Source organism: Maylandia zebra, linkage group LG1 (assembly GCF_041146795.1).
Source record: "Maylandia zebra isolate NMK-2024a linkage group LG1, Mzebra_GT3a, whole genome shotgun sequence".
NCBI lineage: Eukaryota > Metazoa > Chordata > Actinopteri > Cichliformes > Cichlidae > Maylandia > Maylandia zebra.
The window spans coordinates 20,005,788-20,031,814 of record NC_135167.1 but is presented as its reverse complement, the minus strand read 5'-3'; the positions used below and the strand labels follow the sequence as shown (position 1 = coordinate 20,031,814).

The 26,027-nt window shown below is 41.4% G+C and overlaps 1 protein-coding gene across 2 annotated transcripts; it reads right to left on the bottom strand.

Annotated features, from left to right (window-relative positions):
- Positions 1–556: 556 nt before the first annotated feature.
- Positions 557–25,317, bottom strand: usp47 (ubiquitin specific peptidase 47). 2 transcript variants are annotated; one of them, XM_004543138.4, is made up of 28 exons: positions 25,024–25,317; positions 19,955–20,149; positions 17,971–18,087; positions 13,718–13,871; positions 13,529–13,625; positions 13,291–13,436; positions 13,084–13,163; positions 10,849–10,998; positions 10,528–10,623; positions 10,284–10,436; positions 9,631–9,789; positions 9,155–9,286; positions 8,878–8,954; positions 8,345–8,400; positions 7,747–7,859; positions 7,544–7,645; positions 7,148–7,355; positions 6,829–6,944; positions 6,590–6,709; positions 5,640–6,441; positions 5,238–5,413; positions 5,072–5,152; positions 4,865–4,980; positions 4,636–4,754; positions 4,161–4,291; positions 4,007–4,054; positions 3,792–3,922; positions 557–2,159 (listed from the first exon to the last, which is right to left on the bottom strand). In XM_004543138.4, exons 1-28 carry the CDS (start codon positions 25,066–25,068, stop codon positions 1,985–1,987), a joined length of 4,095 nt encoding a protein of 1,364 aa, XP_004543195.1. In that variant the 5' UTR covers positions 25,069–25,317; the 3' UTR covers positions 557–1,984. The 2 variants fall into 2 exon arrangements, with proteins under 2 accessions (XP_004543195.1, XP_004543196.1); XM_004543139.5 differs by lacking the exons at positions 19,955–20,149; positions 25,024–25,317 and adding an exon at positions 18,429–18,553.
- Between the last annotated feature and the right edge of the window lie 710 nt (positions 25,318–26,027).

Genomic DNA, 26,027 nt, shown 5'->3' with positions numbered 1-26,027 from the left:
AGAAGTGTGATATCCCAGTACGGGTTTGTGTTTTGGTAAACTCTTCCAAATCACCACTCAGGGTACTCTAACACCTTTTCCTCCCACAAAAATGTTTAAGTCCGTGTGGACGAGCTGCACCATCTCGGTTGTGTGGCACGGTGGTGCTGTGGTTAGCATAGCATAAGCATAGGCCCTGGGTTAAAATCCAAGAGTTGCATGTTCTCCAGCTTCCTTACATAATTAGCCGTAGGTGACTGAGCGTGAATGGTGGCCTGTCACTCCAAGTATCACACGTCTCGCACTATAACAGCTGGGGTAGTCTCCACCATGACCATGAATTTGATAAGATGAAGAAAATGGGTGGATTTTCTGCAGTGTAGAGGTTGACAAATTCACCTTACAGGGTTTGAGAGTAAGTGACAAACCCAGCCTCAAGGGGTCACAGTGCAGCAGGAAGGGCATCCAGTGTAAATTTTTATAAAGAAAAAAAAAAAATGTGTCAAGCTGGAAGTACAGCTAGTATAACATCCTAACGTGTTTTTATGAATTGGTTAGCAGTAAGAGAAAACTGCAGTTCTGAAAAAAGCACTTTAATTCATTTCTAAAATCATCTTAAACTATTTCCACACAGGATCTGAAATCTCAAAGAAATAAACAACAACAACAAAAAAAAGGTTCTCTTCTGATATTGGCATTTCTACAGTGAATAGCTGGTGGCAGCATCAGAGGCCCGGAAAGGAGGCCGTGATGCTGAGCTTTAGTCCTCAGAGCAGTTGCACAGGCAGACTGAGTCCAGCAGGCTTTCTACACCCGCTGGTGTCAGTCTATCAAGCAGCAGCAGGTAGAAGCGCCAAAAATCCAACCTCTGACTCTTGCCCAACACCCAGAGAGAGCTCTCTCCTCTCACACCACACACACACACACACACACACACACACGTGGATGACACGAGACATGTACTGCAAGTTTCACATGGTGCAAGAAACAGATAAAGATATCCAATTTCTAAATTAAAGGTTAATGCAGACAACAGATGAGTGCCTGGTGCTTCACAAGACCTCTCTAAATGATTAAGTCTGAAGCAAAATAATAATTTACAAACAAACAACAAAACAAGGAGATTCTTAACATCGTCTACTTGGTTTTGTTTTATTATATTAAGTTTTAAAAAGGACTGATAGCCTATGTATCACTACATCTAGTGGAAGTGATGTGACAGAGGCAGAGCTCCTATAAAGCACATAGAGCAGCAGTAAAGACAACCCATATCAACACGTTACTCTGGCATTATAGGAGCATTAGAGGAGAAACAACTTTAGTTTACAATTTATTAATTGTTGCTTTTTCCAATTCATCAATTCTTGAGAATGAATGGTTTCTCAATTTCTCACGCAGTCTGAGTGAGTGAGGTTTGTCTCAGCAGAAGAGGTCAGACTGAGGAAGGCTGGATAAGTCGTTTTTTTTTTGTTTTTTTTTTATTTAAAGGAAGATGTTCAACGTAAGATGATTCAGATTGATTTCTCCAACAAAGTGGTGCTCAGAAAGTGTGAGCACATGGATTTACAAGACGGCCACGGATGAATCATAATCAACACTATTGTCCAAAACACGGAGATGAACACACAGTGACGGGGAGGACAGTGAAAGAGCCTGATGTAAAAGTAGACTGGAGCCTTGAATAGTCAGGATGGATGCCTCCCAGACCGGTTTCACAGTCCTAGACTCTCCGCATCCATCCCTGAAGCTTTCACTTTTAATTGATTTGTCTATACAGCATCCAAATAGCTTTTGTACTTCCCTTTAATCTTTACAGTACAATACACTATAGTGCACAATAGGGTTTCTGAGCCTGGAGCTCAGGGTGGAGGGTGAGAGCACATAATCCTCACAGCGCTGCTCGATTTCAAGTCACTGTTGGGCCCGACATTCAGAGTCCCGCAGCCTGGATGCTCTGCTGCAGCACCCAGGCAAAACAAATAACCCACGAGTGTTTCTCCACGCCTCAGTCCTGCCCTGGGTCCTTTGCAGGGCCGCCGTCCAGGTAGATCTTGAGGGCCTTCTCTTTGCGTGGCGAGTAACTGACACGGTGTCCGGTTTTAAGCAGACGGCTGCTTTCCTTCTTCATTAGCTCGTTGCGCTCATCCTCTGACAACTCCAGAGGTTCTTCTGTGCTGTCCCTGCGCAGACAAAAGAGCACAAAAACATTGATGGAGGTCACAAATACTCCTAATATAATAAGATCATTAGAAGAACTCCATGGATGTCGCCATGTTTTAAAATTTTAAGGGAATAATGAATGAATGAAAAAAAAAGAAAAAAGAAAACATGTAAACTGAACTGAAACTTGAAGTCCTTTTTTTTAAGCTTAGTAGCTGCTTTCTTTAAAATATCTCTACTACTAGATACAGTTTTACAATTAAAGCCTGGATTACAACATAATTGGTTCAGAACATAGTAAGAAAGCTCAAATCTGCACTTGTACCACTGCCTTTTCAGTCATTAAAGAGTCAGTGATGGAAATCAGACCTGTCAGCACTGACCTCATGCGGTCTCATTTATTAGCTGCATTGATTTGTGATTAAAAAATTTTTTTTTACCATCACAGCAAAGACAGATACAACTACCTGTACCTATGTCCACATTATAGGCAGAAAATTACATAAAAAAAAAAAAAAAAGATTAATTACTTAATATACATTCACTAGCCACTTTATTAGGTACACTTTCCACCCCACTTTGCCTTCCTAACTGCCTTAATTCTTCATGCAGTAGATTCTACAAAGTGCTGAAAGATTCCTCAGATTTTGGTCAATACTGATATGACAGCATTAAAAAGCTGCTGCAAATTTGTCAGCCATGATATGCGCTAAGAAAATATCCCCACATCATCGCATCACCACCAAAAGTTCAGTTTTGGTGAGCATGTAGCCTTCTAGTGTCATTTGACATGCTGCATTTTTCTCACACGCTCTCATGATTACCTTGGTGTTGGTTGCAACATGTAGTCATTTGAGTTATTGTTGCCTTCCTACAAGTTTTAGCATCAACAAGCTATTTTTGAACTTGAGAAACTGGATATTTTAAATTTTCTCAGGCCATCCCTTTGTAAACTTAAAGAGATGGTTGTAAAACAAATAAATCCCAGATCAGTTTCAGACAAGTCTGTTTGGCTCCAACAATCACATCATATTGAAATCACGCTTAAATCACTGTTCTCCATTCTCTGTTTGACCTTCACCAGACCATTATCTTCACTGTGTCTACCATAGCCAAAATGACAGAGTTGCTTACATGTAATTGGCTGATTAGATATTTGCGTAAACGAGCACGTGAATAGGTGTAACTAATGAAGTGGCCAGGGATTGTATTTAAGTTTCAATCCTAAACTGAGACCCTCTTGACTGAAAACATTTACTGATTCATTTGTGGTATTAAATGTATAAATATGAGAAGTCAAAAGCTAGGGGAAAAACCTAAAAAAACAACAATGCTTCTAATGCAACAATATCATGTTTTATTCATTACTGAGTCAAAGCCAACCTGTAAAGCCATGTGTATAGTTTGCGTACATTTGTACTTTATATTACATATTGAGATTAGGTGTTCAAATATTAAAGTTGTCTCTAATTCATATTAGATGCCAAAAATTCAACTCACATAAACATATTGAGTTTTTAATAGTCCGAGCGAATGCATGACTTATGACTTCTACTACAGTCCTCTCTGTTCATGAAATGATTTCACAAAAATACCAAAGACACAAACGCTGTACTTGAATGTGGACTTGTCCCAGTTTGTTTTTTTTTTACCTGTAGAAGACCACCGCCCCATCATCACAGATGTAAAGAGGCCACACATTAAGGGTTGACACCTTGGGGTTCCAGTCTAAATCCTGATGGATTTCCAACACAGAAATATCACAAGGAAATGTCCCCCTACCCTGCAGAGACCAGATAGCAGTGTCATCAATACAAACATATTAGAAAAATCGGGTCCCAGGTTTCAGGTAATTACATCCACCTACCTTTGCAAACTCCAGGTTTTCCAATGGAATACCACTGATTTCACTAAGCTGCCAACAGAATAAAAACATTAGACACAGGAATACAACAGTTTCCCTCAGCTAAACACTGAACACAAGCTATGAGTAAAACACATTTGTCATGCAGCAGACAAACCTTCTCCTTGAGTTCCTCCACACTGCTGCTCTCCAGAATCACTTCCTGAAAAGGCCCCAGCTTCATTGTAGACGGGCTCCATCTCCGAGTCAGAACGGCCAACTGTGACATTGATTTCATCTTCTCTGGTTCTGAGAAACATTAGAGGCTGTGGATCAATCAACTGCACTTTAAATGAAACTTCAGTGAAAACAAATTTTCCTTCACTCTAGAACCAAATACACGTCATTTATTAATCTGTCTCCATGTGGCGTTTCACAGCATGTTAACAATTCAACAATCTGTTTTTTGAGCCCCTGGAAACAGATGATTTAATGTTTGTTTTCTGTACCTTAAAGGAAATTATTTACTATACCTTTAAAGAAAAAGTTTATATTATTAGAACAGAACAAAACTAAAATAAGGTAGTTGAGGTACCCAAAGAAAAACCGCATAGTGAAGCAATGTTTAAAAGAAAGTGAAAAACACAAGTTACCATCAAGGACTTCAAGGAAAACCTCCCAGTTGGACGAAATGCTGATGTCTTCCTCATAAACGTGGTAATCCAAAAACACTGTGCCCGGATTCTTCCACGTCTTTTTCCTGAGGCGAACCCTGACCACACAGAGATAAATAGATACATGCTGTTTTGTACACATGTTCATTTTACCTGAAGGGAAACTGTATCAACAGTCCTCTGAACTATGCAAAGCAAAGAATCTTACCTGTCAATGCTGAGGTCAAGTTTACACTGCTCTTTTAACTGAGGAAGCAGCTCCTCTTTAGACTGTCTGACAGTCATAGCCTTGGCAAACACCGTGTCCACTAGGAACTTGCAGGGCTGAGAAAACACCACAATTAATATATTTTATAACATAATGCTGTGCAGCTGTACAACAGTGTATGAGTAAGAAAAGTCTGTCAGTTCTTACCTCTGGTTCATTGACTAGTAGTTGATACACTTTCACTCTGTATTCACCCTTTTTAAGGGCTCTGCCTAGTCGAATGGTTATCTATGGATAGTGGCACAGTCTTTGTTGAGATATTTCCTTACTCTCAAGCAAACGACTTTAATCAAAGTAATACGTTTAAACTGACCTTATTATCGTCAGAGAACGATGAGAGTGTCTCGTTGAGCCGTACACTCTCAAACTCCTGGTTGTTGGCATACACCCTAAACACCTTGAACTGGGTCGAGGTGACGCCGACGTAGGGCTCCAAGTTCAGCTTAAATGCTGCTAATGTTATTCTCTTGTCCACATGAACCACCAAACCTGATGTAGATCACAAGAAACATCAATGTACCTTTTCTTTCCTTTTTAAAAAAAAAAGAAAAAAAAAAAAAGATATACGTCAAGGATGCAAAACAGGTAAAGAATGTTTGCAATCCTCCCCTTTGAATGGAAGTAATTGCCCGTACCTGATTTTAAATGTAATTAAAACATAAATATACTAGCTATGGATGACAACTGCTTTTAAATGCATAATAAAAGTTTGTACATTTTTGTGAATTCCACGAGGCATCATCCTGAGAACAAGGCTCTGCTCTGAAGTACAGGTACTGGGCCTCTGCCTTGCTCTTTCCATTGTCGTCATATTCGCTGTCAGTTCCAGAGTCTTCCTCTGCAGTGTCCCAGGTCTCTTTTTTGCCCTCGTGGGCTTTGGAGCGCCGGCTACTCGTGATGCTGTGCGAGTCCAGGCCATTGGCCAGCTGGATTGGGCCGCTGTCTGCGTTACACAGCGTGTCACTGCTGTGACTGGAGCTCAGGATGTCACTGTCCACCGAGCTGGTGCTGCGGTCATTGTTCACTTCTGAGTCTGACCGTTCCTCACAGGCAAAGTGGTTCTCAGGGTCAGAGGAGGCGCCGCCGCTACCCGCAGACGTGGCCCTGATCCGATTCTCTAACTCTCTGTTGTCTGCAGCCACGCAGAGAGAAGAGTTTGAGTCCGCCTCTTGGGTTGGGGATTCGATATGTTCAAAGTCGCTGGCGTCAGAGCTTTTCTGGCTGTCACTGGTGCTGGAGCCCTGCTGCTGCTGCAGAGACAGATTCTTTAACTTTTCTGTGCTCTCCTCCAGGATAGCCTCTACAGATTTCCTGTTACCCTTTGCCCCCTCAGAGAGCACATCAGAGTCACTTCCTACTTTTTGGAAAAGAGTTCTGTTTGCCAAGGTACCAGGAGACTGCTCTGGTAGTAAGACTAACAGCCGGATCGTATTCCCGTGCCGATCCAACAGTTTCCACAAGAGCGAGTCAGTGAAAGGAACCTGATGATCGGTCAACTCAGAGCTCTCAACGAAAACCTGGTGAAAAACAATGGCCAACAAACAAATTAGCAAATTTCATGTAATAATAACATATATAATAAGACTTTGTGAAATTTAAAACAAGACTGAAACACAATAACGCACAAGACAGAACAACTGTCAAAGTTAGAAGAAAACAAGAGACCTTGTTGCTCCTGAAGAATCCCTCAGCCTTCAGTGTCTTGTTTGGGACATAGAGAAGCCGGAGGTCATTATAGCAGCGCTCCAGAACCACACGCATGGTCTCTGCAGAAAGCCCTGTAGCCTGGAAAGAAATGCACACAAAAACAGGCTTACATTAATATAACAGACACCACTATATTTGACAGTTTCCTGGGTAAATGGTTAAAACAAAACACTGTGAAGAGGCTAAGAGTAAGAAACCTGTGCAATAAGCTGTTTGAATTCAGTGATCGTCTGGTTCAAGTACGCCCGAACGCTGACGGGAGACGCGATGGTCTCACTCTTCAGATTAACAACATGAACCTTCACCATCACCTCTGTGAACAAAAGAAGAATCATAAACACACCCACGCAGATAAACAGCAACTAAGTTGCTTGATACACACACTTACACCTGTCACCGGTGTGTATTTGTTTCTGATCATCACAGTTTGTCTGTTCAGACTCTGGCAACTCAGCTTTTATCATCCTGAAAACAGCACTATGTACAACAAGCAGTCAACAGTAGAAGATTACCGACCTCCAGGTTTGTAAGGCTGGAACACTTGATCTGGCCTGCGGGTTTCTAGAAGCAAGTCAAACATGTATGAAGACTTGACTCCTCCAAGGAGGAGGCCCATTGGTGTGTCCTCCTCTCCTTCATAAGAGCGCTCCAGGTACTCATGGAACTCATCATATTTTACCAAGCGACAGCAGTCCAGAGGGACAACTCCCTCAAGCTCCATCATCTGACATACAGAACACCCATTAAAGAAATTAGCAGCAAGTTTTGAAATCCAAACTCTAAAGTGAGTTTCTTTTCTTTTGCTATAATCACAGTAATGCTGTGTTGCAAAGTTAATGGAAGAAAGAAAATTGAATGCACCAAATGTCTTTCAAGATTCCTCCAAAAGTAACTGAAACAAATCTAACAAACCTTGTAGGCCATTTCTGTTGCTTCTCTGAGAGTTTTGTCTTTGTGCACTTCCAACTTGCTCTCCATCATCATCTTCACAGGATGCATGCAGAAGAGCTTGATCTAAAAAGTAAAGAGCATAAGACTACCAAAAAAAAAAAAAGAAAAAAAGAGAGAGACAGGGTATTAAATTATCCTTATAAATTAGGCAAACAGCCCAGCACCTTGCAAGTGTTGCGTTCAATCTCCCTCTGTCTCTTTTCTTGCTCTTCAGACTCTTTCTCCTTTTGAACCAAACGCTTTATGTGGTCTGGGAAGTCCTCCACGGCTAAAAACTCTGCAGACAATTCAGAGATTACACATTAAATCCAGTGGCATGAGGAAAACTACAGAGCTCAGGGTATGTATCAGAGTATGAAAAATGGGAAAATTATGACCACAAGACAAAGGCAAGAGGGCAAGCTGGTTCCTTTGCAACTGGTGCAACACAAAGCTTTAAAAATAAGTTGCAAATACAGGCAAAAGCCTGGACAAGTTTAGTTCAGATGGATGGCAGATAGGGCACAGTGGAAACTTGTGTAAAGGATCTTCTTACGTGTAGTAGGTATCAGAAGACAAGTGAAATTGTTTTATTTAAACACTTTCCTTACAAAAAAACAAGTTAACAAAAGGCCAAACACATTCACTAGGTTACGACGAAAAGATGAAAACCTGTGACTTTTACAGTTTGGGAGTTTTTAATTCAGAAATGTGGAAAAACTGTCATTCTTGCTCTAATTTTTACATTTTCCTTAGCAAGACTTAATTGAATGAATTTCTTACTTGCATTCCTTGAAGGATCTTTCAGTCTATAAATCAGCATATATGCGTTTGTAGAGCTGTTGGGAAGGTAAGAGGAAGGAGAAAACTATTACTTCAATAAAAACAAAATTACAAACACAAACGGGGGGAAAATAAAAGGTTTCACATTTAGAAACAGATGTGAATAACAAGATAAACACCATTCGTTTTCCAAAGTCAGTGTATTGGAAGCATTTGATGTGAGGGAGTCCTCTATCACAAAGTCAGCGACTCCTGGAAAAAACGTGCATTCCCTGACCAGTCGGAAAGTGGCTGCTGCCAGCCACAAGGTGAAACAAATCGCATGGAGATACACGGTGCTGCTTGAAAATCATCTCAAGATTGCTTTCTGCACAATATGATCGACCAAAGCAATGACATGGAGGTTTTTGGTACAGCACGAGCCTCCAGCAATCACTCACCACCTAGCCAAGAAATAGACATTTTTTCCCTGGGGCCAACTGGGGGTTGCCAACTGGTCTCAAGGCCTGTGACTGCTGTGGAACACAACTGACCTTGCAAAGGCACCGGAGAAATAGCCTCTGCTCCCTGAGGATCCCCCATATGTTTTCCTGATATCATCCTGGGTGATCTGTTTGACAAAAATGAACACAATGAAACAAAAAAAAAAACCATTCAACAGAGGTTACCACAATGACAATAAGCAGCATTTTAAATGGCAGTTGCAGTTGGCAGTTTTTTTTTTGGTCTAGTATATAGAAATGGCAAGCACTGCCTGACATTTACTTTCAGTAGGAAGCCAAAACGTGTCACTCAAGAGCAGAGACTGACCTTGCTAACGTGCTGATCGTTGAAACTGTACCACTGGCCATCACTGAAGGACTTGATACAGGCATAATAGTGCCCGCCCGCAGCGCTCCCAGAATGGACCATAACAGAAAACAGCTCAAAGGTCAGCAAACTCTGAGAAGAAATAGGGGAACACTGTTCAGTTAAAACAAATAATTGTGTTGCAGATTTCACTGTCGACATACTATATTTTTAGAGATACACACGTTCCCATATTTTGCCACTTTAAAGCAAAAATAGAGAATAATCACACATCTTTAGAACACTGTAAATAAAAGACGAATTTATATATTTAACAAGAACAGAGAAGTATAACATTTTTAGCTGACACTTGCAGAATAACAATCCCTCTTATCACTACACCGTTGGCAAATCAGGTACTTCCTTTTAATCTGTTGTCAGATACATTCTCACGTACAAACCAAGCACACCAAATCCATCTAAGTGAGGATGATCACCTTTGGCTTCAACACCCTCTCTGTGCTGCTGGTGCTGTCCAAGCAGATGCCCTCATCCACACAATCATCGGTGGAAAAATCGTTGCTCATCTGGTCGCTGTGGCAACTGCCTTCATTCTCTGCTCCGCTGTCAGTGCAGCTCTCGGTCTGAGGGGACTTCTACAGAGTAGGCAATTTGAAAAACAACACCAGAGTTAAAGGTGAATTCAAAAGATCAATTAGAAAAGAACTAATCCAGTGTAGAAATGTAGGACATTAAGAAACCAGCAAGCTGGTTAACATCTCAGTTGGTCAACATACACAAACCATGGTTTATGGCTGACTGAAGCCTGTCATGGCAGGACACAGCACAAGATTACACACAGGGCACCTTGACCCTCAACACTTGGAAAAATGTTTTTGTGGACTGATGAAACTAAGGTTGCACTGTTTGGGAAAAACATACAGCCCTACAATGAAGGCACCACATGATAACACAAAACCCATAATCCTAAGGTGATGCAGAGGGAGCGTCACTGGTTCTGCTTTGCTTCCTCCTTTAGCAGTCATAAAGGAGAAAATGAATTCCAAAATTGATTAAAAGGCATCCCATAGGATGAATCCAAATCAGTAATGACAATGACAGAGGCAGGTAAATTCAATGGTGCTCTCACCTCATCTTCCACATCAATAAATGGACTCATGTCAAGTTCCTCTGGGAAGGTCATGCGGTCATTAAGTTTGATGCGATGCATAGTGGTGTAGTCGAAATCAAACCTTTTCAACTGTAATGTCAGCAGGTAAGGAAAGTGCAGAAATCTCAGCCCCTGCGTGCGATGTCAGAAAATGAGAAGAGACATTAGCAAAACACTGTACTCTCTAATCATGACTTCCATGTTACATTTTTAGTATACTTACCTTACGGGCATCACATTTCTTTTTACAGCGTTCACAGAAATACTGGTTGGGCCCATCGAGTGTTTCTGGTTGTATGAATGCCTGTAATGCTTCCTCCTGTGGCATCAAAAAATAAATAAATAAATAAATAAAATAAAAAAAATCATATCATGTAAATCAAATCAATTTAGAATAACAATTTAATATCAAATAGTTTGAAACTGTACCAAGTACTGAATTTAAAGTAACCTTTAAGCAACACTGAATTGCAAAGAGTTAATAAATGTTAAGTGCTGCTGTGATAAAGTATATGCTTAGAAGAACAAAGGGTGAGAAACACACCACACTGCCATAGGCTTGGCTGGCTCCAAAGGGTCTGATCACAAGAGGGATGTCCAGGTAAGTATCAATCCTCCAGCTCTCATAGCCACACTCCAGACAACGGACATAATCCTTCAGCTTTCCCTGGTACAACTGGTTGATCAGGTCAGCCTGAAGATAGGGAGAGAACAGTCAGGTTTCTCTGCCACATTTTACTTTAAAGAAAAATCAACTCAGGATACAAAATGGTCTGCTACCAATTTGCAACATTAGCTGTGAGACAATTTCTCTCTACTTCTGGAGAAGCAAGTGCTGACAGCAAAATGTAGTGGGATACAGAATAATTCTACTTGTGTTTAGATTTGTTTCCCATAAACCTTCCTTTACCATACAACTCCGTCGGCAACTGCATATGAAAGTTTCTCAGGATAATAAAACACAACAGACAACAACAGGCCAAGGAGAGTATTTCTTTTTAGTCAGTTGCCATCTGTAGCTTTCTCCAGACAGCTGAAATGGCAGACACTGGACGAACCAGCGTAACTGTTAACACTGCACAACAAGCCCTCAACTTATCAGTCAGAGAAAGAAAAAAAATACTCAAAACAGAGAGTAACAGAAACCTAAAGTAAAGAAAGAATGAACCCAAGAGCTGCAGGAATGATTTTTATTTGATTAAAAACTTTGCTCTGGAACAAAAAAAATGTATGTCATTATTTATAAAAGTCATTAGGTATTAATTCTGGTCATGATGGTTTTGTCCCATTATTGAATCAAGAATCAATCAAACCATTTAGAAACGGTAAAAACACTTGTGTTGTATATTTAATATAAGTCTTTTCTACTGAGATTAATAAATATGGACCAAGATAGTTTTGCATTTTTTCATTAGTTTGGTTTCCTGAGAGAATTTGTTCATTTTCATTTGTTTAATTATTTTATTTATTGCCCCAAAACATTAAATGTTAGTTTTTTTTATTAGTTTCAGTCTTTTCCTGTTCTATACTTCTTAAATTGCACATTCTGATAAAGAGTCACATGGACATCCCAGTCTCTATAAACTGCACCATAGCCTCATTTTGCTGTGTTAACAAATTTATTCAAACTAATCCATCCATCCATCCTCCATTTATCATCTTCTTGGATTCGACACTGTAAGCAAAGGTGGCCCGACTTCCGTCTTTTCAGGCATCTCTTTCAACTCATCCAGGGAGAAAAAAAAAGCATCCCCAAGCCAGCAAAGAGATGCAATCTCTCCAGCGTGGCCTCCTGGTAGGAATTACCCTAAACACCTCACCTAGGAGGTACCCAGGAGGTATTCCCAGTCTGATGCCCAAACCACCTCAATTAGCTCCTTTTGATGAAGGAGAAGCATTTCTATTTCGAGTTCCTCACTCTACAGGTGAGAGTAAGATCGCAGATCTACCAGTAAATTGACAGCTTCTCTGTCATTCTCAGCTCTCTTCTCCACAACATATCGGTACAGCCTCCAAATCATCACCACACCAATCCGTCTCCCCTCATTCATGAATGAGATCCCAAGGCACTTCTCCACTGGGGGCAGCAATTTCCCTCCAACCACCCACCTTGGGCATTCTACTTTTTTCCAGCTGTCCAAACTGAGACTTAACCATTTTGTGTATCTTTTAAATACATTTTCGTTAATTTTGCAGGTACTTTCTTTTAATTAAAATGTGTTTACAAGCCAATTCCTAGTTTTTAGTTTAGTTTTAGTTAAGTATAATAACCGTGTTAGGATGCCAAAATGGAATTTAATGCAATCATCACTTATGGTTCACATGGCACATGTAGACTGGGGGAAAACTTAACTGTTTCCAGATATTTATGAATATATAAACTAAAGATTAGTAGAAGAAGAAAACTGGAGCTTGAAAGAAAAAATGTATAGTTTATATATCCTGTCATCAGTTTACTTTCTATGGCTGAAAACTACAAGTAAAAATCCCTTGTGGTATGAGATTTTTTTTTAATTTAATTTTTTTAAATAGCATTCACATGTACTTATGCTTGCGTTTACAGACCACATGGCTGCGCATTCGTACACTGGTCTAAGTGTTTGCCGTTTATAGCCTATTCCCGAGATAAGAAAAAGCTAACCCCAGGGCTTACTGGCACATTTCACTTTTTCCACAGTAGGCCTTTTGTTCCCATTCTGGGGGGAGCCTGAGCCTGGATGCAGATTTTTTTTTTGTTGTTGTTGTTAATAGTCTGAGAAAACTACTTGTTTTCTCCTACCTGCTCTGTTTGCTTCCACTTCTGCTCCAGGGCATCGAACATGACCCTGCACAGCTCCTGGACGTCATGTTGTTGCCAAGCTAAAAGCAAAAGCACAAAGAAAGAAAAAGTATAATTAAGTGTACAGACAGAGGCACATGGTCTTGTCCTCCATGAACATGCAAACCAGCCATGTGAGCCTACTCACAGGCAAGTACATAAGCTCACCCTCACTGCTGTCCCAGCCAAAGCTTCGCGTCACATCAGTAGTCTCAATTGCCCGTTTCTTACTAGTTTGCAACAGAACAAACAGTCTTTGCAGCTGGTAGGGAATACTGGTGACAGGATCCTCCTCTTGCTCCTCAAACTCCCAACTGAAGTCGAACAGCAGATATTTGAGAAATCTAAATCTATTATATGTGACAAGAGAATTTTCACAAAGTGATCCATAACCATGATTTCTTACTTGTAGAGTGCATTCCTAAACTCTGGGGTCATGAACAATGTTTGCAGCAGACTGTTCAAATAGCAAGTCATCGCTTGGTTGACCAAGCCCACATAACCTGTAAAGGCAGCAAGAGACAAGTAGTAAGTGATCGGTTGGAGATGTATAAAAGGAAAGGTGTCACATATTCAACATGTAACCAAACCTCACCCGTCTCAGACTTGCTAAGGATGGACGAGTAAGAGTAAGATGGACTGCTGTAGTCACCACTGCAGCCAGGAGTCCCATCTCTCAGTAGGGGTCCAATAAATCGTTCCTGGGAACTGTCATCTAGTCCACTGCTATCTGCTGTTCCTGACTCATCCTACAAACACAAACATGCCTTGTAATAACATCTTTCGTTCCCTTTCAGTCGATTCACTCGGTAAGTATGGGATATCGCGCCCTCGCGTGTCCTGGCTGAAGAAACCTTTATTCACGCCTTGAAAGCAGATGACGTGTGATGACACGCGCGCGGCCCCACCTGCACATATAGCCGCTGTCATCACAGTCATCCCTCAGTTCTTACGCTCTTCACCTCGCTGAGAACACCTCTGCTGAGTTGGGCTAGCTAGCTGCTGCTAGTTAGCTCCGTTGTCTGCCGACTTGAACTTAGCTTAACTGCCCCTGTTGGTGTTAGCCTCCGCCGCGCAGTTGGTGTGTAGGCTGCCCGCGGAGCGCTAATTTCAAGTTTTTCCTGTGCAGTGTTTCGCTTTGCGTTTTGGAATGGACTCCAAACCTAGCGAGCAAAGCAGAAATCTTCTGTGCGCCCCTGTCCTCAGGGATGCGGTTTCTCTTTGCACGATAGCGACCAGCACAATGCCTGCCCTGTCTACCTTGGGATCGTCAGCGCTCTCCTAGCGTGGACGGAGCCCGAAGCCTGTGCACTTTGCCGCCAGCTCCGGCGCTCAACCCTGGAAAGACAGGTGACGTTTGTGGAAAAAGTGCTGGGACGCTCAGCTGTCGCACGGCATGACCCTCTCCTTTCCGAGTCCGAAGACGAGGATTTTCCGGTCGATGTCCCCGCAATTAGCTGGGCTGACCACATGGAATACGTTGACGGGTTAGCTGATGACGAGCCGGAACCATGCAGGAGCGATGACGGGCTTCAGCCTGGGTTGAAGCCCGCCAGCGCTCCCCAGGAAGACGATGACGTGCTGGACATCAGCCTGGACATCCATGGTTTGTCGGACGATGAGCAGGAGAGCGCATTGTCGGCCCAATGTGTCGCCGCTGCCGCACCGGTCGGCCACGATGACACCTCTCTTTTCTCCCTGTTTTGCCGTGCTGCTGAGAAGCTGCAGGTGGACTGGCCCTCTCCTCCGCCAGCTCAGAAGCCGTCGCGGTTCGCGGGTTTTTTCCTCCCACTGGAGCCCGCAACGGCCAAAAACTGCCTTCCCATGTTCCCAGACTTTCTCTGCAAGCTAACAGCATCATGGGACAAACCTCTGTCTACCAACGTCACTGTGCCTGGCTATGGACAGTACATGGAATTGGACGGCGCCAAGGGGGCTGGCTTAGCTAACCCACCCCCTATGGAGTCATCTCTGGCTGCTTATCTGTCCCGTCCCCACTCTGTTCGAGTGGAGAAGGGGTCCAGCAGCAGGGAGACGCTGCTTTTACCCCTCTGTTGCCGCACAAGAGGTGCCGCTTAAGTTCTGTTCAGGTTGTCAGCCCCAGAAGGCGCTGCACTTTCCTAACACTGTCTCCCAAGCACAAAACCCCTGCACACAAAATGCCTCAGGTAACTCCCTGTTCAGGTGTGTTAAATGTTCAGGTGACCACATCGAGTGTTCCCGCTGTTTTTCATTGTTGTGCCCCAGAAAAGGTGCCTCCAACAAAATGTATGAATGTACATGTTTCCATGTTACAATCAATAAAGAGTGTTGTTTATTCTCAAACAATCACAAATGCTCACAGAATGAGCCAGGTCAGGCAGGTGATGCAGTCCCCTGCAGACACACTGGGGGGCGACAACGCCCCGCCGACGGTGCTGCAGGTCAGCCAGCTGGCTGCTCACTTCCCTCAGTGGTGCGCTTGCGCCCCCTCTCCGTGGGTGCTGCGAACCGTTGCCATGGGTTACCGGTTGCAGTTCCAGGTCAAGCCACCATGATACTCAGAGAGGAAATAAAGGCGCTATTGCAGAAAAGAGCAATACGAGTGGTCCCCGCTTCGGAGACAGACAAAGGTTGGTACAGCCGTTATTTTGTTGTTCCGAAAAAAGGGGGAGGGCTTCGTCCCATCCTCGACCTGCGAGTCTTGAACACGTATCTACGAACGTACAGGTTCAAGATGCTAACACTCAGACAGCTCTTGAATGCGGTTGGCCCGGGAGATTGGTTTGCAACAATCGATCTAACAGATGCTTATTTTCATGTGGCTATACACCCGAAACACAGGCAGTTTCTGAAGTTTGCATTCAAGGGCGTAGCCTACGAATACCTAGTGCTGCCGTTCGGGGTGTCGCTCGCTCCTCGCACCTTTACGAAATATGCCGAGGCAGCACTAGCGCCCCTGAGCGAGAGGCATCCGCATCTTAGCCTACCTAGACGACTGGGCTCTCGTAGCTTGCTCCAGAGAGCAGGCGGAGACATAGCTGTCGCTGGTTCTGTCACACATTCAGACACTGGGGTTCTCTGTGAACTTTTAAAAGAGCTTGCTAATCCAGAGTCAGCAGATTACTTTTCTTGGTTTGGAAATATGCTCGCTTTCCAGCCGCGCACGTTTGTCGGAGCACAGAGTGGCCGCGTTTCATCGCTGCCTCGCTCAGTTTCAGCTGGGACACAGACTGCGTTTCCAGACGATATTAAGCTTGTTGGGCATGATGGCATCTATGATCGCCGTAGTGCCACTTGGACTGTTAAAAATGAGAGCGTTTCAACGCTGGACTCTCTCTCACCGTTTGTGTGCATCGCGTCACCTCCGTCTTGCATGCTAGCTCTCCGTCCTTGAGGGAGCCCATGCTGTTTCGCAAGGTGTCCACAGATGCTTCCCTAAGAGGGTGGGGAGCGCTGTGCGAGTGTGCATCAGTGAGAGGGATCTGGTCCGCAGCGCCAGCTGCACATCAACCACTTAGAGCTGTTAGCAGTGTTCTTAGCTCTAAAGCATTTCCGTCCAGTCCTGGAGGGCCAGCATGTCTCAGTCAGGACGGACAATTCAACAGTGGTATCTTACATAAAGAGGCAGGGAGGAACACGCTCTCTTCCCCTGTTGAAGCTGCGCACCAATGGCCAGACGTGCTCCTGTATGCATTTCCCCCAGTGGAAATGATATCTCCAGTTCTAGAGAGAGTGCGTCGGCATTCCCTCTCTCTGATTCTAGTGGCCCCTTGGTGGCCCACAAGGTCGTGGTATGCAGAGATAATCAGCCTGCTAGCAGCGAGTCTTTGGCAGCTTCCTCTCCGCAGGGATCTCCTCTCTCAGGCGGGAGGAAAAGTGTTTCATCCGCGCCCAGACCTGTGGCGCCTTCATGCTTACCTGCTGAGAGGTTAAACTTGATTGCTAAGGGTTTGCCACCTAGTGTGATAGCGACAATTCAGAGCGCTAGGGATTCATGTACTAGAGGCTTGTACGCTTACAAATGGCGAGCCTTCGAGCAATGGTACCAGGACTGCCACACGCTTCCATTTCAGTGCTCTATTGTGGATGTTTTGACATTCCTGCAGGAGCTGCTGGATAAGGGCCTTTCATTTTCGACAATTAAGGTTTATTTAGCCGCTATATCTGCTTGTCATATTGGCTTTAACGGGGTGACACTAGGTGCACATCCCCTCGCCATACGTTTTCTGAAAGGAGTTCGCCGGCTGAGGCCCGTGCTTAAGTCCAGTGTCCCTGCTTGGGACTTGTCTTTGGTGCTGGAGGCCCTTTGTAGCCCCCCGTTTGAACCCATTCAGTCTGTGGATATGAAATTTCTTTCATATAAGACTGAATTACTTCTCGCTTTGGCAAAGCGAGTGGGTGACCTTCATGCGCTGTCTGTGCATCCCTCCTGCATACAGTTCTCTCCTGATGGCCACAAGGTCGTATTGCGTCCAAATGCTGCCTATTTTCCCAAGATCATGCCACAAGGTGGCCCCACTGAGCAGTTTGGCTCGGTGAAGAGCAGCTATCGAACTGAGGGATGACTGTGATGACAGCGGCTATATGTGCAGGCGGGGCCGTGCGTGTGTCATTACACGTCATCTGCCTTAAAGGCGTGAATAAAGGTTTCTTCAGCCAGGACACGCGAGGGCGTGATATCCCATACTTATGTGTTGTACCTCGTTCCTCTCCTTCAGGGAACAGAAGTTACAGACATAACTATTCGTTTCCAGTTAGAGTGTTTAGCGTGTTAGTAGATTCTGTAGGGAAATAATTATAGATTTCTTTTTAAAGATTATTTAATAAATTATGAATCATTATCTTAATTTATTCTTAAACACTCACAGATGCAATCTGGGGCTGCTCTCCATCTTTATCTGTAAGCTGGAGGAAATTCCTCTTACCACCAGGTTCAAACCCAGACTCTGAGAGGGACATCTCACTGCTATGGTCAAGCGGTGCCTAGAGAAAGCAAATAAACACAATATGAACAGACAAGTTTCACAGAGGTCAACAATGCCTGGACAGCAGTAAACACATGCAATCTTTTTTATTCGATATTTAGTTTAAGCAAAATGTCAACTTAAGTCAACTCAGTCTACTATACATAAAAAGACCTTACAATATTATAAAGACCAAACAAACTACTCCCTTTGCGTAAACAGTGGAGCAGAAAACCTTCCTTTTAGCACCAAGAAAACTTCAGTAGAACCACTCTACGGGCTAGCAGCCATCTGGTTTGAACGGTCAAAGCAGATGGCTGCAGGCTAGCTGTTTACAAACTATAAAGTGGATGAACTCACCGGAAGAGTTAAAGTCCTACTGAATTCATTTTCAGCTAATTCCATGTATTGTTGTTAACAAGGAAAGCCTCTGCAGCCAACATGTGAACAACGCTACCTAGGTTTCTCTGGGCCAAGCTGAGGATGAGCAAGCAAAGTGCTGCAGTGGGAACAAGCAGTGGCTTAATCCACTGACCTACTCAGTGAGATAACAACAGGCAGCACCTGGGCTTTGGCCTGGGTCAGCAACAGGATTAGCATGGGCTCATTTAAGAAAAGGGAATAATGTGTACACACAGATCCAACAGTACAAAACTCATCACTGATTAAACATATTAGGAAAGTCAGTTTTAGCAACAGTATTTTTACTTGTTTGCATTTTGTAGCAGTTGTAAAATGTAAATTTACATGTAATGACAGGGTACAAAAATCTATTATCAGCTGATGTCGTGGTACTGTCCTAGCAATAAAGAAGGTAAAAGAGCTACATTGTGTCTCAAATGAAACATGCGTGAGAATAAACTATAAACAAAGATTGGGAGCCATTATTATGAATCACATCAACGTTCACCAGAATTAGTCAAGCTACACTCAAGTCACTTTAAAGCTGCTGCTGATATTTTCTTTTTGGCCAACTGGAGGGCAACAGAGGTTGAAAGAAAAAAAAAGAAAAAGAAAACTGTCACAATAAACCATGATATAAAAGTGTTTTTACCCAACAAACTGCCAGTTTTCTGCATGTTGCACCACTGCCTTTTTTTTTTTTTTTTTTACTTGTTTCATTAAAGCTGTTTTTAGTCAAGTGACAAATGATAAGTAAGACTAATAAGTCTTACTATAATTTCTTATTGACTCATATTTTACCTCTTTTGTTTTAACTCTGTCATTGTACCCAAACAGTAGAGAAGCACTGTGGGATACCTACAATTACCCAAACTGATTTTTTGTGTGTGTCACTGACTGAAAATCAGGTGCAACAGTAAAAGTTAATGAGAGGAGTGAAACTAATTTTGTTTGGTCTGTTTAAATAATTTCCCCCAGGGATCAATAAAGTATTCTGATTCTGATTCTGATTAAACTGATCTCTGGTTCATTTTCCCTTTTGATGTAGTTAGTTGGTGCAGATGCGAGCACAATAATCGCACTCAATGGAGAAGAAGTGACCGTCAGAAGGAGGTGGTTCCTGGTCTGATTTCGAATGAACTCCATCCAGGGAGGCTCATTTATGGTGAGAATGTCAATCAACCCAACTACCACTGCAAGTTTGAGCTAAACATCTTCCTGTAGCGACGTATGCACCAGGGTACCATAGATATCCAGAGACCACAAACTATGGTAGCTTGCCTGCTACACAGTTTTACCCAAGATAAACACTATAAACATGAATGAGTAAATATTCAATGTTATACACTAGTTCCGAACACAGCACCTTAATCCTGCATTTACTTTTATTTCTGCTTTTTCCAGACACATCTGCTAATGTCTGCTGATGCTAAACCCACGTTACTCTCCATAGCAAAACAAAGCTAAACTGATGAATTACTAACCATGTCTTGTGTATTTCCCCATGCAAGTCCAAAAGTGCCATTTACGTATCCTGCTTTGTGAGCGACATCTTCATAAAGTTTGGAGAGGGTGGTGGAAGCAGGCAGGTTGAGAGTCAGCCGTTCGTTCACCGTCTTCGCGCTGGTGATGTCCTGAATTATACACAGCGCTCTGGGCTCCTCGGCTGCATTTTGGATCTGCAAATAAATAAAGAAAAAGATATAAACATTATTTTCTGACTTGTTTGTTTTCCAATGAAGAGCTAAACATTTAAAAAAGAAAAAACAACACAAAAAACGTTAAAGCTGTGCTACAAAGGTCATTAATAACATGCCAGTTAATGCTCGGTTTTGGTTTTGTTGGTTGTAATTTCATGCACAATATAAATTTTTTTTTTTTTTTTTTTTTAAAAACACAAAGTACCCTGCTGTGGATTTTCAAAGGATTTCCATTCCCATATTTTCACCACACCTGGATCACCATGTAGTGTATTGAGTCCAACTCACCTTTCTACCAAAGTATAATGGATTCACTAAATCATATCAAATTAATAATATAATTATTGGGCATATATTAGGAAAAGAAGAAGATATTTAAAATGTAAAAATAGATTTTTTCTGTATCTTAAAGGCCACTTTAACACTGGTGCTTTGAGTTATACAGGTTATTATTACAATCGGTATAAAACATGTTTCAAACCTAAACTAAAAGCAATTAAACTAACCACCGTTGGAATATTAGTCTGTTAAAAGCTCTGAGTTTCTCAGTTTTTATATTAAATACTTCCAACAGAATTACTTACTTGCTTTCTTCTTCAAAATTAAAGTTTTGAAAAAAAAAAATCTATAACAAGATAACAAAACAACAAAACTGATGTGGTAGACATGCAGTAATTTGACTTCAAGTATAACAGACTTGCAAAAGTAGCTCTTGTTCTCTTTTTTGCAATTGTGGTTTATCAGGGCTCGATACTGAAACCGCTTTACTGAAACCTCTTTTCAAAAAGTGTTTACGACACATGACTGGCTGATTTTTTCTACACTAAACCTCCCAACACATGACTGGATAAGGTGGGCAGTTGGTTGATTCCGGTGGACAGAACAACCACTTGTCAGATTTCTCCTACATACTCCACAATCTGCTTCAACAACATGCCATGCAATCGCTCACTCATGCTTAATTTTAAAGCAAAAAACAAAAACAAAAATAGTCAGGTGGAACAGGAGTTTCAAGAAGCATTGAGTCATTTCAACTAAACACTCCTCATAGTTTGCTTTGTGACTGGTCTGGTATGTAGTGTTCCCAGTCAGGGACAAATCACCTGCAGACTAAAAGCCAACCTTTCTTAAGAACTTGAGCAGCAAAATCTGGCAGAAAAGGTCACTCACCAAGCAAGAAAAGGTCTAGGCACTGAAGAGTAATGCCAAAGTGTTTTAGTTTAGCTTACTTACCTGTTAAGTATCAAATGAAATAAAACAACTAGGTTAAAATAACATATAAACCCCTTAAAGTTTCAGATACGTTAACTGGGAGTGCAGACTGTAACTGTTACATTTTAAACAGTAAAAGCTGGCAAGTACCACCCCGCCCAAAATGACAAAGTTTTCATTTCTATTACCAGATATTGTTTAGATATTAAAACAACACAAAGCGAATGCACTAAATTATATTTCAGAAAAAGCATTTACCAGTAGATAAAAGTGACACCAATTTATGATTAAAATGCAACACGAAATTATTTAGTTTTCCTGTAAATGTGCACCATGCTAATAAATTATTTGTCTGCTAATCATTATTTAATTCCCTTTCTCTTTGATTATTGAAAAAGGTGGTACTTGTTTAAGCTGGTTTCTAGTTTAACAACATGCGTCGAGCTTTGTTCTAGTATAATAGTCATCATGGCTACTGCTTCATGCATCCATTTACCACCATGCTCGATTGTGTACACACTCTCCTATATCAAACACACCTGAGAAATCCTCTTCATTTCATCAAAAATACTTTGTCTGCAACTCCAAAATACACCCTGATAATATGTGGAGATAGTTGAGGGTGAAGAACAACTTAAAACACATAGAACAAGTAAATTAAGTTGTAAAACATGTCATTTGGTTGGAAAACAATTGAGCTGTTTTCTAAAAACCTACAAATGCAACAATAATAATAATATATATTCAAATAATTGCACTTTTTGCAGCCTTTTTGTATGTGTGATCTTAGCAAAATGTGACTGCCAGCGCCTACAAAGACGCTGCTGCAGCTGACAACACACAAGTGTATTATGAGATTAAAGGTTATTTTTACCATGGATATAATCACATGAAGCTACAGGTACAGCATAACACAGGCAGCATATTACAGAAATATTTTAAAGACACAAAAATTAGACATTTGAAAAATGAGGAAATCAGTACCTATGAACTAATTCAGTAACTACAAATGAAGGTTACTTAAATAAAATATAAAGTCTTCAATGAAATAAACAAAGTGAAATGAATTTAAATCCACATTTCTAGTAAACTTTAACAAGTAACCATGAAGTTAGACTACAGTGATTTTTTTTGGTTCAACTGTTATTGGAGAGCTATGTCAACTGCCAATTTCTAAATCATATTTGAGAACTGCACCAAAAAAAAAAAAAAAAAAAAAAAAAGGAAAAAAAAGACAAGAAAAGGGCTTGGTTGTCAACCTTCATCATTTAAATGCAAGTATTATACCCACTGTTTATTGTATCGGCAAAGGGATCATTGGGACAGTGCTTTTTGTTATAAGTCTACACAGCAGAACTATTAAATACCCCAAGCCATTCACTTAACATTTACCACAGTTGACGTAGAGCTGCATGTGAGTGTCATTACATGAAAGAGGTGGTTAATTAGCCTTTTCTCCTCACTCGTGTTTTATTTAACTCGAAACAACATATAAATAGAGTTCCCTCTGACTTCCTTTATCCCAGGATATCCCACCTCAACTTCCACCTATTCTCAATGCCAGCTGCAGTTTACATTACCTTCACCACAACAGGCCAACATACATCTCAAATATATCTTAATATTTTTATGGTCAGGATGCAAGTTTTAGATGCAAAATACTCTTTAGATCCAAAATGCACAAAGCTGGTTATCGATTCACTAATGAAGGAAGATAGAACTATAATATTTGAAAACTATGAAGATTAAACGCATAATACAGACTAAAAGAACACAGCAGCTGCAGACAAAGCAGCAGTAAGTGATGAAAAGCACTGCACGGCAGTTTAGTATTAAATGTGTGAGCACTTTAAGCACTTTGGCCAACAAGACTGGAGATGAGCTAGCAAATCGGCTAATAAACTTTAGCCAATTTGAAATCAGGATAGAAAGCAAGTAACTGTACAAGTTGACAGCCTCATCAATATCACAGTACATAATGGTCTAGAAAAGCAAATGTTTGATTAAATTAATGTTTAAAACATAGTTGGAAAAAGAAGACTCATTAAAAAAAATTCTAAAACCTATCCTTTCACAAAGATCCAAGGATCTTCCAGGAATGGTGACACTATTTTCCTGAGATTTGATCAGCCAGTGGTTGGTAATTTCATACTTGTTGGTTTTTAATCTGGAATCTCACCTGTTCCCAGCACAAGTAACCATGACGTTATACATCAGTAGGAAGTAAACCGCCTTCACAGTACAAAAGCCCAGGGTACATGGATAAGCAGAAACCCTGCTCCATCGTACATTGCTCAGGCACCAAGGAGGTATAACGGCAAAGAAATAATGGTTACATTATTAACCATTATTAATAATAATGGTTACAGTATTTCTTACTGAAGAAATACTATTTCTTACTGAAAAGCTACAGTCAACCTTATTGTCAAAAGACTTGACTTTACTCCAAAAGGTGTATCATTACTATGCGAGAAAATAGGCTGTAGGCTCGCTTATCAAATAGGGTCCTAATGTTAAATGGACGCCTGACAAATTGCTCTGAGCCCAATATAAAAGAAACAAAGTAAAAACACACCCTTAAAAATAATGGTGTAACGCATTAAATGGATATGACAGCTATGTTAGCAGTACGGTATATGATGTTTACCTTAACCCATCCTGTTAACATGTGAGCTAACATATCAGTAATCAAATCTGACTACCGTCACTGCCGTTGATCAAAGAGACTATTCATTTTATTCCTGTTTGAATAAGAAGGCACTGCTAATGTTTAACTGAGCTCCAAACTAGAAACATAAAAATTCTAAGTAACTTATCTTCAGCAATAAAAGAGGTTATCGACGATGTTAAAAAATAAACAAAGAACGATCAATTTATTCTGAGATAAACGCTAATGTTGTTAAACACATCTATCAGTAGCGTAGCTAGTCAATTCCGCTAACATTAGCGTTAGCTTGTCAATTTGTCTTGCTAGCACTGACGTTTATATTCAAAGTAGAAATTTTACTTAAAAACAACCTGTAAATGATTCCAAGAAGGGTTTGAAATATATATCTGTAAAACTATTGTTTGGGGTCGACGGGGTTTCAGCACTGCTTGCCATTTGCAATTGGTTGGGGAACTTCAAAAACATCTAGATTAGCCGGAGTTGTTGCCACTGATCAGATTTAAGAAGCTAACAGCGCTTGCTAGCTAAATCCCACAAGCTAATGTTATGCTAGTAAGCTAACTGATGTTGACAAATGCCTTCGTTTGACGGGACAACATAATGTCATTAGCAACAATGGAAAAGGTTGGGTATTTTAGTGACCATAAAGCCATGTCTCGAGTCTAAACAGTTAAATGGTAATTATGATAACGCTTTTGCTACCTAAAATGTTCTCCGTCTGAAATGCATCGAAAGTAGCCGCTAACTAACGTTAGCAGATGCGTTAGTTAGCCATGTCATGATAGGCCGTCCAAGTCATATTTGGCTAACTGTTAGCAGCTCAGAGATAGTCAATTAAAGACGGGGTAAGATCGCAAACTTCAAAAGTGCTGCAGAAAGTTTTGCATCATTAATGTGCATGGTCTGTAAAGGTGACAGCTAATGCCCAGAGAGGCTGACTCTCCGACCTGGACACGGTCCATAATAACCTCACCTCTTTGGGTACGAACTGGTTCTCCTCGCTAGGCACCATTTCCATTTGTGCGACAGTTTAGACAAGCATCTATCCGGACAGGGATGTCAGCGAACAAACTTTGCAGCGGTCAACACAAACATTGTTTGTGGTCGGTTTGTTAGAAGTTTGGATGCTTAAATACCAAAATTAAACTTGCCAAAACTTGTAGGCTTATCAAAGTGAAATCGCAACACTCTCGGTTACACTACCCCCAGCACAAAGTGTCGTGCTATAAATGGAGAAAAATGGCCGGTGTTTTTACTCCGCGAGACTTCACTCAGGGAGCTCTGGCGTCACTTTCCATACAGATAAGCGTGCGTGATGCGGACAGGATGACGTCGGCGAGTGTGCGTGTTTTCGCTTGTTTTCGTTAAAGGGCAGAGATGACAGATATACAGTACAAGCGCACAGTTTGTGTATGAGAGAGATGTGTGAATTTAATTTCTACTATGTAATATATTAATTGTCATGTTATTATCAGATTAAGATAAAAATAGCACAAGATGTGCCTACTTTTATGGTTTAATAAATTCAAAACTTTATTGATATTATTTTCACTCTAAATGTAAATGATGGCGTGGGTTTGACTGTAGGCTCATCTGCGCCACTTGGCTTCTAATAATCCTCCCATGTAGAATCTCAAGCCTGTAGCCTGTTGGGCCTAAACTACTAATATAATGAAAGGATTTCACTATACAATTGTGCATACATATATATAATGACATAGTGGGGCATCAGCGTGGTTAGCAGTGGTTCCTTCACAGCAAGAAGGTCCTTGTTTTTTATCCACCAGGCAGCTATGCATTCTTGTATGAGGTTTGCATGTTCAACCAGCTCTCTCCAGGCACTCCAGATTCCTCCCATAGTCCGAAAACATGAATAGAGTTAAGTTAATTTTTTATTCTAAATTGACCCTTGGGGATAAATAAAGTCTTTCTGATTCTGATTCTGTGATTGTGATTCTGTTCCAGATCTCAACCTGA

What these genes read in the sequence shown, in the direction of transcription:
- usp47 (XM_004543138.4), bottom strand. Translation starts at nt 25,068, where the DNA reads ATGGAAATGGTGCCTAGCGAGGAGAACCAGTTCGTACCCAAAGAG. An exon ending in GGGGAAATACACAAGACATG is followed by an intron (nt 18,088 to 19,954) that starts GTTAGTAATTCA and finishes TGCTTTCTCTAG; the next exon opens with GCACCGCTTGACCATAGCAG. An exon ending in CTTGACCTCAGCATTGACAG is followed by an intron (nt 4,755 to 4,864) that starts GTAAGATTCTTT and finishes CTGTGTGGTCAG; the next exon opens with GGTTCGCCTCAGGAAAAAGA.